The sequence below is a fragment of the Equus asinus genome, chromosome 25, assembly GCF_041296235.1.
Source record: "Equus asinus isolate D_3611 breed Donkey chromosome 25, EquAss-T2T_v2, whole genome shotgun sequence".
Lineage (NCBI taxonomy): Eukaryota > Metazoa > Chordata > Mammalia > Perissodactyla > Equidae > Equus > Equus asinus.
The window spans coordinates 39,949,723-39,961,746 of NC_091814.1; the positions used below are offsets into that span (position 1 = coordinate 39,949,723).

Here is a 12,024-nt window from a genome sequence, read left to right on the forward strand (position 1 = left end):
TAGGAAAGGTTTCCACAGAAGGACAACTTATTTTCTGTATTACCAAAAGGGAGAAACATGACTGGCTTTGACTTCGCAGGTTTGTGAACTTTTTCAACCAACCCTCCCCACTCCCGTCCTATCCTCCAAATATACACCAGTGGCTTTAAAAACTAAAACCCCTGTAAATATTGTAGATCTTTATTTAGAAGAATTGATGAAAAAAGTCCCATTGCTTTAGTTTCTCAGGCAGGAGAAGCCGAATGTTCCCAGGGTCACTGGAGGCTAATAATAGAGGCCACAGCTGCCCAGGTCCCTTGGGATGTGTGTCCCCTTCCAGCCATGCAGCAGGCTAGCAAGTTACTTCACTTCTCACAGTCTAGGGAAATGAGGCTTTGCAGTGGGAATTGGCTGGCATTTGGCCAGCTTCTGGAGTAGGGTTTCTCCACCATAGCACTATTGATATGTTAGACCAGATAATTCTTTGCTGTAGGGGCTGTCCTGTGCATCACTGGATGTTTAGCAGCATCCCTGGCCTCTACCTACTTCATGCCAGTAGCACCCCCTCCCCCAGTATGACAACCTGAAATATCTCTAGACATTACCAGTCACCTCCAATTGAGAACCACTTATGTAGGTTAAAGGCATGGGGAACCAAGAAGCTCCAGAGAAAGATCATGCCAAAAAGACATCAAAGCAGAATTCTGTGGGAGGAGTATTTCCCCCACAGTTGGAGTTGAAATGACACAGGGGCAGGAAATAGTGGCTGTGTGGGCCGCTCCACAAGTGAGGCTGGACTTTGAGAGTTGGAGGCCTTTCTGACTCATGGGACCCTTCAGTAATTCCCTATTTATGATGCCACCCCTCCCTTCCCACCAGAGATAACCCTGAGAAATCACACCATCTTTTGAAAAGAGTCTCATGCTTTTTCAGTCACTAAGTCATAAAACCCGTTGTAGGAAAAGGTCTTAACAGAAGGTGGCTGAGACCCAAATAGGAAGTTTGAGTTCTCCTTTCTTCTTGCACACATGGTCAGGGATAGTCTGGGCCAGCCAAGCATTTATGCAGAAGGAAACAGCTCGTTAAAGCTCAGAAACAGGCCCAGCTGGAAGGAGTCTAGATCTCTTCTGGGCTTGGTCCCGGTCCCCATCAGCCAGCACTAGCCACTAACTCCATGGAAACACCAATCCCCACACCCATCCATTCTTGCCTTGATACACTGTTCCTTTTATCTGGATGAGGCCCTGAACCAAATCATGGTGTGGGTGGATGACTGGTATAGAGGAGAAATATATTAGTTATCCATTGCTGGACACCAAATTACTCTAAGACATAGTGGCTTAAAACAATATCATTTATTATCTGACAGTTTCTGGGGTCAGGAATCCAAGAGTGGCTGAGCTAGGTGGTTCTGGCTCAGAGGCTCTCATGAGGTTGCAGTCAAGACGTTGGCCAGGGCTGCCATCATCTGAAAGCTTGACTGGGGCTGGAGGATCTATTTCTGAGGTAACTTACATGTCTGGCAAGTTAGTGTTGCTTGTTGGCTTGAGGCCTCAGTTCTTTGCCACATGAACCTCTCCAAAAGGCTGCCTGTCTTGTCATGACATCAGTTGTCTTCCCCTGAAGAAAGTAATAATCCAAGAGAAAGTAATGCAGAGTGTCAATGTCTTTTGTAACTTAGCCTCAAATGTCACAGCCCCTCGTTTCCATAATATCCTATTGGCTGCTCATGTCAGCTCTATTGGATGTGGGAGGGAACTACACACGAGGGTGAGTACCAGGAGGTGAGAATCACTGGGGGCCATCTTGGAAGCTGGCTACCACTAAAAGCAAGGACTTCAGAATCAGAGAGATAGGAATCAAATCCCATCCCAACACTTAGTTGTATGATCCTAGGGAGGATATGTGTCATTTCTGAGCTTCAGGCTCCTCATTATCTGTAAAGAAGGTTTCAATTCTTATCTCATACACATTCATTAATCAATTCATTCGTTTTTGTGTACATTGATAATGCCTGCTAGTGTCAGGCAATAGGGGTCCAGTGGTCCACAAGACAAGGTGTCAGTGCTCAGAAGCCCAGTCACGTGTAAGGTGAGATGGTAAGGTTAGGGTAAGAGAAGTGCTACAGAGGGAGTATGGAAGCACAGGAGTGAGGCCCCTCACTCAGATGGTGGTGGGGAGGTTTAGAGATAATGCAGATAAAGTGCCTGGCCCATAATAGGTGCTCAGTAAATGGTATCAACAATCATGATGATGATGACGATACGATGATGACAACAATGACAATGATACTGCCTCCAACAGGCAGCACTGATTTCCAGGAGCCCAACGTTTTTCATAGATTTAGCCTTGTGATTCTAATCACAAAGAATCTCCAGATGGCATCAGTCTGCAAAACTCAGCCCTGTCATCTTCCCCCCAGCCGTGTGGCATTGTTACTTTCCCCGAGAAGGCCTGCGAGACTCGGGGGCGGGGGTGAATGCCCTTCTTTTGCTCAGCCTCCCAGCAAGTCCTAAGATAGTACTGCAGATAATGGTAATAATAGTAATGAATATTGTTTGAGCACCCACCATGTACCACACAACTGAACTCCGTGCTTTGTGTGAATGATTTCATTGATTTCTTACAACCATCTAGAGGCAGGAAACGTTATTGTCACTATTTTACAATGAAACTGGGGCCACATACTAGAAAATAGCCCTGAGGTACCTGTGCTGTTCACCCCTCCACTGTACCGCCTCTGCGTGTTACAGCTTGGAAGACCAACAGTGCCCTTCTCTAGCTGGGCCTCAATATCCCCTCTCTGAGGCCCTGGCAACAGGCCCCACTGCACCCAGGGCTTCCGGCTGTGATGCATGTAACTTTCAGCTGTGAAAATCTTGCAGCAACTCCTGGCTGTTCAGCTCATTCTTCACACATGGCGCAGGGAGCCCTCAGAACCCGCTGCACTGTTGTTAAAAAGAAGGAAAGTGCAGGCCGGCCTGGTGGCATGGTAATTAAGTTTGTGTGCTCTGCTTTGGCAATCCAGGGTTCACAGGTTTGGATCCTGGTCACATACCTACACACCACTCATCAAGCCATGCTGTGGCAGCCTCCCACATACAAAATAGAGGAAGATCAGCATAGATATTAGCTCAGGGCCAATCTTCCTCGCCAAAAAAAAAAAAAAAAAAAAGGGAAGGAAGGAAAGTGAACCCTTTTTGTTTGTTGCCATCTTGATTTTCTTCTGCTCTCTGTTGCTTTTTCATCTTTGCTTGAGAGTCCTTTTTACTTCATTTAGTCAAGTGGTTTTTCTTATCTTGCTGAGGCACCAAACGATTATTTGCTTCTATGTGTGAGTTGTGAAGTATAATAATAAAACAAACACTCATGAACCTACCACCCAACTCAAGACCTGGAAAATTAGGACTATTGGTGAAAGTGCCACTTCCTTCCTCCAGGTGAAGTGCCGCCCTGGCTTTGTGTCAAGTCTCTCCACGTGCACTGGACTTTTGCCCACGAGCTTTCCTCATGCCCATATGACTATATCACAGTCTTGTTCCTCCTGTGTTCTGGGCAGGGTTCTGTTGGTGCTGGTGCAGGACAATGCATCTGGAACTTTCTTTCTCGCCACCCTACCCTTGTCCAGTCTTTCAGCCTAGGCTCAGTGGCAGGAGCTTGTCTTGGAGGCCACATATGTGTATTTTATTCACAACTCTTCAAGGGTCCTTGAGCACGTCACTCTTCTTGATACTAAAACAACACAATAGTTCTTGTCTTCTCCTGACCGACCTGGTTGTTGAAAGAATGCACACGATATTGGATTTATGCGTTACATGCTGTTGTCTTAATACCATCCTTGTGCTGGACATAACTGGGTAGCAAGATGGATTGTATTATATTTTAGATATTCCCAGGACAGCTGGGAAAGGGAGAAATGTCGGCAGGCGACACTCCAGGAGCACACATGCAAGCTGTTCCTCGGTTCTTAGATTTGGAGCAGCCGCAAGTTTTATGTTGTGGTCTGTGCTTTTCTAGGTGTTATATAATATTGCTTTCATGTATGCCAAGAAGGAGGAATGGAAAAAGGCTGAAGAACATTTAGCATTGGCTTCGAGCATGAAGTCGGAGCCCAGACATTCCAAAATTGACAAAGCCATGGAATGTGTCTGGGTAAGTGTGCTGGTGATATGGGCCGGGGAAAGGGTTTCATCGGATTTTTATTTGTTTCAGTGGACATATGGATTGAGAAACCATGAAAGTCGTGCTTTGACTTTCTCTGAGCTCTGGGTAACGCTGGTCTTGGGGTATAGTTCCATATGCCGTCTTGAATCTGGAAGTGCCTAGAAGCCGAGGCCCAGAGTTTGGGACAGCAGAGCCCCGCCTCACGTCGCCCGCTGAGTGGGGTTCCTTGGCAGCACAGGGGACGCGGGAGGCTGGAGGCTGGAACCGGGCACGTGAGGGGGAAGCTATGCCGGCTTGCTCAGCACTGAGTCCTCGCAGCAGCATGGCACAGTGCCAAGCACATGACGGGCTCTCAGCAAAAATGTATTGGTTATGTGAACGAATGGTGAAAATTATCCCCTGTTTGTCTGAGCACATTTGGGATGATGACGCTAGTTTTAAATAAGGTTTTTAAAACACCAGGAACAAGGGGGCTCAAGTCAGTCTTTGTATGTCTGTCCATGTAAGCAGACAGCAATCCCAAGAGAGCACTGTCATGGGCCTTGCTTGGGTCCTGGGCCACCCTTGTGGTTGTGGTACCTCCTGTGCTGTGAGTGACAGCCCCACCCAGGCCACACAGAGAGGAAGAGGGGTGCCTCCCCAGGAAAAGAGGGGGTGGGCAAATAACACTGACAGACGTCCACACAGCCTCTCATTATAAGATGAAATTGAAACCAACTGTTCCTACCTTGGATACCCGGAAATAGTAACACGTTCAGTCCTTACAAATTTTGAAAAAATACTGTCGTGAGATTATCTTGATGGATCCTTGCATCTGTTCAGTGAGGGAGGCAAGTAAGGCATCGTAACCCCCATTTCACAAGTGAGGAAATACTCTGCTCTCTGTGTTATAGAAACAGAAGCTGTACGAGCCGGTGGTGATCCCTGTGGGCAGGTTGTTTCGACCAAATGAGAAGCAGGTGGCTCAGCTGGCCAAGAAGGATTACCTGGGCAAGGCGACGGTAAGTGGGACCTCTCAGCTTCCCCTGAGTCTCCCATGGCCTGGGCCACGTGGAGCAAGGGGAAAGGGACTGTTGGGAACAGGGCACCCACCTGGGGTTGTGGTCTGGTTGACAGCGAGAGATGGTTTACAGTGTGGAGGTCTTGCTGAAAGGTGAGCAAATGCTGCTAGTTTATTTTCTCCAGGCTCCTCTCATTCCTCCCTTCCAACCTGACCCGGGGTGAGAGCCCCAGGGTTACTCACAGGTGCTGAGTCCTGGGGTCTGAACCAGTGGAAAGAAAATGACTACAAGGTGCACTAATGTGGAGAGAACCTGTTAGGGAAATGGACCAACATGGCATCCTCTTGGCTTAATGCTCCTTGTAGTCTCACTTCCACAGCCAATGATTAGACTTCTTTATTTTTTTTTTTTTGAGGAAGATTAGCCCTGAGCTAACTGCTGCCAATCCTCCTCTTTTTGCTGAGGAAGACTGTCCCTGAGCTAGCATCTGTGCCCATCTTCCTCTACTTTTTTTTTTATGTGGGATGCCTCCACAGCATGGCTTTGCCAAGCCGTGCCATGTCCATATGTGGGATCTGAACCGGCAAACCCCGGGCTGCCAAAGCGGAACATGCGAACTTAACCGCTGAGCCACCAGGCCAGCCCCTAGACTTCTTCTTAAACTGGACTCTTTCTGAATCTGGGTCTCAAATTCTCTCAGAAATTATCCAAAATGAGTCAATAGTCCTCTTCCCAAACTGCACTTGACTCTGACACATTAGTAGGGCTGAAGTCGCCTACTGACAAGATAGCTGGTTGTGGCACAGTAGTTCAAGAGAGTTCCAGAGAGCCTGGGTTAGTGGAAACACCCCACTGTCCATCAATTGGTGAATGGATAAACAAAATGTGTTATGGCCAGACAATGGAATATTACTCAGCCATAAAAAGGAACGAAGTACCGATACAAGTTAAAACATGGATCAACTTTGAAAACATCACCCTGTGTGAAAGAAGCCAGATGAGAAACCCACACGTTATATAACTCCATTTGTATGAAATATTTATAATAGGTAAATGTACAAAAATAGAAAGCAAACTAGTGATTGCCAGGTGCCAAGAGGAGGGGACATGTGGACTAACTGCTTAATGGGTATGGTGTCTTCTTTTGGGGTGATGAAGATGTCTTGGAACTAGATAGAGGTGGTGGTTGCATAGCATTGTGATTGTACTAAATATCACTGCATTGTTCACTTGAAAACGGTTAATTTTATATTATGTGAACTTCACCTGAATAAAAAATTCAGAAAAAAAAAATATACAGAGAGAGCCTGCTGGAGTAGCGGGGGTGGGGAGGGAACTAGTTTCTTCAGTGGCTGGAACTTCTAACTCAGAGGGTCAGCATCCAATCCTTAGCCACTGTCCACTTCTGGAACCAGACGTCAGTGAGAATGGATCTAGGGTGTGAGAAAGGAGGGAATCTTGGGGAAACCCCAGAAGGGTGAAGAAACAGTGCCGGCAGAACCCTCACGCCCTCCTTCCTCGATTTCAGGTCGTGGCATCTGTGGTGGATCAAGACAGTTTCTCGGGGTTTGCCCCTCTGCAGCCACAGGTGAGACAGTCCTGTTCTCCATGGATCCTGGTCTCCAGAGCTCTCTGTGAAACATCCAACTGGGGAGGATATTGGTGCCGCACCACCTGCCTCATTTTAAGGGCTCCTTCAACTGACCTCTCAATGCTGCCGAGGGATCTGCCTGACCGTCCTCAGTCACAGGGCCCAGGACTGGTAGGGAAGAAGGCAGTTTTAGGTTTAACCTCTAGTCCTCAGAGACTAGCCCTCTTGCTTCCCCTCAAATTCCAGTCTTCACTTCTCTAAGTTCTAAGAGAGCTTCTGTTGATTGTCTCTACTGAAGCCTTGACTATTCTCTCAGAAAATTGAAACGCAAGCTATGGAAGACTTTTTAACAATGCCTCTTCTGGGACACAGGGGCTAGCAGGGGACTCCCATGTGGCCTGGGGCCTGAGGCCCTGGGCTCTCCTGGCTCCATCCATCTGCCTGGGGCAGAGGATTCCCCTGGGAACACAGGCAGGATGCCCAGAGTGAACCATTTTTCCACCCAAGCTGGGCTCAGAGAGATGGTCCCAGGTGGACTGGATGACAGTGGGTCTAGAAATGCAAAGGCAGAGCTTCCTTGTGAAGGGGAGCGGGTTAGACAGGCTGAGGAAAATTCGAGCTCTGTTGCAATAGAGCTATGATGAGCAAGGACGTGGGTCAGCCCCAGCAGAGGGAGGGTTTTCCGAGTGTGGCGCCTCCACTGCAGTCTGCACACACCTGGTCACTTCCGAGAGCGGTGCTGATGGTCTGTCAGGTGAGAACCATGACTGCTGGCCTAGAATGAGACCAAGGCTGGGGCTCTGGAGGGTGAGAAGAACAAAGGGGGTTAGAAGGAGATTCGAGATTCTTTGATCTCCTTCTTCACAATAAAGTCAAATAAAGCCTTGCAGAGGTCCCTGGGGCTTCAGAGCAGCCAGAGAACTCCAAGAGGGGGAAGAAGCCCAGATGACTAGACTCCATGGTGGTCAGCGTAGAACAGGGAACAGACATTGAAAGCAGATTCTTGCCTGGTCAGTGGATCTTGAGTGGATTTTAAATACCCACAAGTGTCATGTGATATAGCAGACATTAATTATAGAACAGAGCTTTTGGAAACTGTCCCAGGAAAGGGATGGAGTTCAAGGTCAAAAGCACCCTTGTGACGCCATGTTGCTCTGTGACAGCTAAACTTCTCCAGAAACCAGGTCTGGCTCCAGATGGATTGCTGTGCTGGTGAAACCTGTACCCAGGGAGCTGGTGGGAGATGTTATTTTCCAGTGTTTAGTCAGGGTGCACTGCGCCCTCTCCCTAGGCTGTGTTCTGATGGAGCCAGCAATGCATTCTTTGATTTTCTGGTCTGGAAGGAGTCTCAAATTACCACTAACAGTCTGTTCTCTCTCCCCCTCCTTCCCTTCTTCATTTCTCCTGAATGTTCGATAGGCAGCTGAGCCTCCGCCCAGACCCAAAACCCCAGAGAGCTTCAGGTGAGTTAGATTTCGGTCGATACGTGGAATATCCAAGCTCCAAGCCTGAACTGCTGCCATACAGCGGCTGAGAAGATGAAGCTGGGGTCAGGGTCTAAACCTTCTGTGATGTAGCCTAGCGTGTGGGCTCCTTCTGCTTTCAAGGTTAGAATGGAGTGACAGCATGGGGGTGGGAGTCTTGACTGTGGTAGGACTGACCATGGGGGCCTGGCCACATCTACGTGGTGTCCTTGTGTCCCCAGGTCAACATGCACAGTCACTCCTATAATGAGGGACTGTTGCTGAAGTCCAGCGGCGTCCCATGAACACAGCCCCTTGTGTTCAGAGCACTGGCCTCTGGTTGGAGAGACATTTCGAACCTACTGCAGGCCCCTCAGAGGAGGGGCAGCTGGAGCTCCCTGGTGTCAGGCGAGCAGAGTGAGAAGCTAGAATGGTGGCTCCTCTCCTGTGTGGGCGTTTGTCAGTCCCTATGGGCACAGGTTTTTTGAAGAAAGAGGAAGGATTCGAGAAAGAAGTCATTCTTCTGTAAGAAGAGAAACAAAGGATGGCATAACCTACAGCTTTCTGACAAATTTCCTCTAAGTAAGGAAGCAAGCCCCACCTAATAAAGAAGGTTTAAAAACAGTGAAGAAAGTACCAAAGCAAATATAAAAATGAGGGGGCTGATTAGCTCATTCCTAAACTGTCTGTCTGCTGGAGGAGTCTGTATCCCCTACGTAAACAGACACGAGGTTTGGAAACAAAAAGAAGGGCTGAGGGAAAGTAACAAAGGGAAGCGTGACAGGGAACCCACCAGCAGGCCCAGAGTGGGTGGAGGGAGCGAGCGTGGAAGTCAGCGTGACAGGGGGCCTCCAGGCCAGCCTCTCAGTTACACATTCCAAAGTGGCACAAATGGGACATCCCAGAGCCCTGAAGAGCTGTCGGTCTTGAGGAAGTGGTAAAGGGGAAATGACACTGCATAACAGCGGCAAGGCAGGCTCGGCACCTCTTTACACATCCCCCATCCTCCTCCCAGCCCGGCTCTGCTTCTCATCCTCTCCCCCATGTGCCTGATACGCTGGCTCTGGGTGATTTCTCCTCCCTACTCCCCATTCACCTTCTGCACCCAGCTGGCTCTCACCTCTCTTCCACCTTATACCCGTCCCTTTGCCACACGCACCTGATCCAACCCAGCTCAGACTTGGGAGCTGACCAAGCACACCCAGGGACCTTCCTGCTCAGAAGGGAAGAGAGGGCAAGCATTGCGAGGCCTTGTTGTCTAGTGTTGTTTTGTTCTGTTTATTTTTGACCCACTGCACTTATGGTTACGGGGCACGTTTGTGTGCAGTTTCCTACCTAGTCCTCTTGGGGGCCTGGGCAGGCAAGCACCCTGCTCAGGGTCACATAGGCAGTTAGATGTGGAGTTAGAGGGAGCCTGGAGCTTGTCTCCTGGCTCCAAGTCCACTGTGCTTGTCCCTTAGTGCCATGGGAGGGGAGGCGGTCCAGGCTAGACAGAGGACAGGATCTTGTGTCCACCTCCTGCAGGGCTCTGGAAGGGGAAGCTCACCGTGTGCTGTTTGGGTTTGTGCCTAAGACACCAGAGGAGCTCCAGGTCATGCCGGGGAACATCGTCTTTGTCTTGAAGAAGGGCAATGATAACTGGGCTACCGTCATGTTCAACGGGCAGGTATTCAGAGGACCAGGGGGTGGTGTTTTTGGACACGGGAGATGGCAGATGCAGATGGCAGAGTTTTCTGAGGAGCAGTATCTGCTACCCTATTTGCAGACCAGCTACTTCCTTTGGGCTGTACACCCATCCCTCCCCCATGTCTCTGGGCTGTTCTATGGTGTGGGTACTGATGAGCACATCTTTATTTTCCCCGTTCTGATTCCGTGACGTTGCACTGCAGAAGGGGCTTGTTCCCTGCAACTACCTTGAACCAGTTGAGCTGTGGATCCATCCTCAACAGCAGTCGCAGGTAATGTAATACCAAGGCCTGACCCATTTCCCTCCCGCATAGACAGATCTCTCCACGGAGGGGAGAAGAGCAGTATGAAAGAGGCACTGTCATAATCACTGAAGAAAGATTCCCTAGTCCCGGACCTGCCTTAAGTTGGCACTAGCTGTCCAGAGCTGAACCTGGGGATGAAGGAAAAGCCCAGATGTGCTGAGTGGATGCATCAGCAGGACCTATTGGGCCCACCCACCTCTATGATTCTTCCTGGACCGGGGTGACTTGACCAAAGCCTATAGTATATGAAGGTTAGGTCTTCCCAGATGTGTATTCTTTACTCCAAAGAAGAATAGTCAATGTGTTGGCTGGTGAAATACCATGAAAAATTGAGGTCTCCTTTAGAGCACTGAATCAGAGGAGAGCTTACCAGCCACTGCTTCTGAAGCTGCTACCACCCCCTCCATCACCCCTCAAAGGCCTGCCCTTCGCTGCTGAGAGGTCTTTGTTGGATTTGAGGAGACATGTTGATGTCTGATGGCAGTGGAACCTGTCTCTCTCTAGGCTGCAACCAGTTGTCCTCTGTGTTTTGGCCCTCCCTGATCAGTCACTATATCTAGATGACTTGAAAAGTTTTAAATGTCATACAAATGAGAAGTAGAAATTTTCCTTTGAAGGAGCAAGATGTGGAGTGAGAGGGTGAGCTAAGACAAGAGCTCAGGGGCCTACCCCATCTCCACTGGAGTCCCAGCGTGCCTGAAAGGGGTGATTAGGCAGCAGGGGCCTTCTGGGTGTGGCTTAGGATTCTCATTTCTACTGTGATTTGTTTTCACCAGGCCAACCCTGCCTCCCCTTTTAACCAACACTTCCCTTAGTCTCCCCTGAATGTCACCACCACTCCAACTTTTAGGAAGTCATTTGCATCTGGCTCCTTTCCATGGAGGTCTGCAGAGTCTCCCCCCCCCCACCCCCCCACTCCTACCCTTGCCTAAGTACTGTCTGCATGAAGGTTCTCACCGTCTCTTCCTGTCACCTCCAGGAGGAAACTTCCCCAGAGTCCGATATTCCAGCTCCTCCCAGTTCCGGTGCTCCTGGAAGACCCCAGTCAACACCAGGTTAGTGTCCCTGGAGCAACATCCTAGGCCTGGGCGCAGGAGAGCTCCAGGCTGCTTCCTGATGGAGAGTTGCTCTCCTAGCCTTCCAGGAAATTTCTGTTTCTTCTCCCAGCATGCCACTCAGCTTATGACCACGCAGCCCCAGAGCCCCCTCTCTCCTGCACCACCCACCCACAACATAGAAAATAGATGCCCTTTCTCTCTACCTGCTCCAGAACACTCATGGGACTAGGGTGAAGTAGCTGATTTCTGGAGGCCGGTGACTGTGCCAACTCAAGAAGTCACCAAACCCCTCCGTCGTCAAGTAGTGAACCCAAGTCCCATGAGGAGAGGTTGAAGTAATTGCACAAGTTTACCTCAGAGCGGGTGGAGTGGCTCTTTTCAAATGTCTGAGGGGCTCTATCTGGAAAAGAAACTGCTGTGCAGACCCTCAGGGATGAACGAAGAACCAAGGGGAAGAAAGGCTCTCCTGTCTCCTGATGTGTGGAGAGGGCTGCCTTGGGAAGTAATTGGCTTTTCACTAAGGCAGTTGAAGGAGATTCCGAATAAGGGCTTGGTAGAGATGCATTGAACAGGTGGTTTGTCCAGATCCTAGATCGATGATTGTCATGCCCACCTGATCATCAGAATCACTTGGGATGTTCCCCACCCTCATTTTTATTTTGAAAAATGTCAAACCTACAGAAAAGTCGAAAGTATAGTATAATAAACACCAGAATACCTTCATCTAAACTCACCAATTGTTAACATTTTGTACCATGCATTTGCCCTGTTCCTCTC

General features: G+C 49.1%; 1 protein-coding gene across 3 annotated transcripts in view; it reads left to right on the plus strand.

Annotated features, from left to right (window-relative positions):
* NCF2 (neutrophil cytosolic factor 2) overlaps positions 1-12,024 on the plus strand; it is a 30,144-nt gene that overhangs the window by 9,681 nt on the left and 8,439 nt on the right. For all 3 annotated transcript variants that reach the window (XM_014850294.3, XM_070497711.1, XM_070497712.1), the window contains exons 4-10: positions 3,997-4,131; positions 5,037-5,144; positions 6,673-6,732; positions 8,155-8,198; positions 9,723-9,864; positions 10,088-10,156; positions 11,169-11,244. In XM_014850294.3, the coding sequence (XP_014705780.1) occupies positions 3,997-4,131; positions 5,037-5,144; positions 6,673-6,732; positions 8,155-8,198; positions 9,723-9,864; positions 10,088-10,156; positions 11,169-11,244 (634 nt within the window). The remainder of the gene's footprint in view (positions 1-3,996; positions 4,132-5,036; positions 5,145-6,672; positions 6,733-8,154; positions 8,199-9,722; positions 9,865-10,087; positions 10,157-11,168; positions 11,245-12,024) is intronic.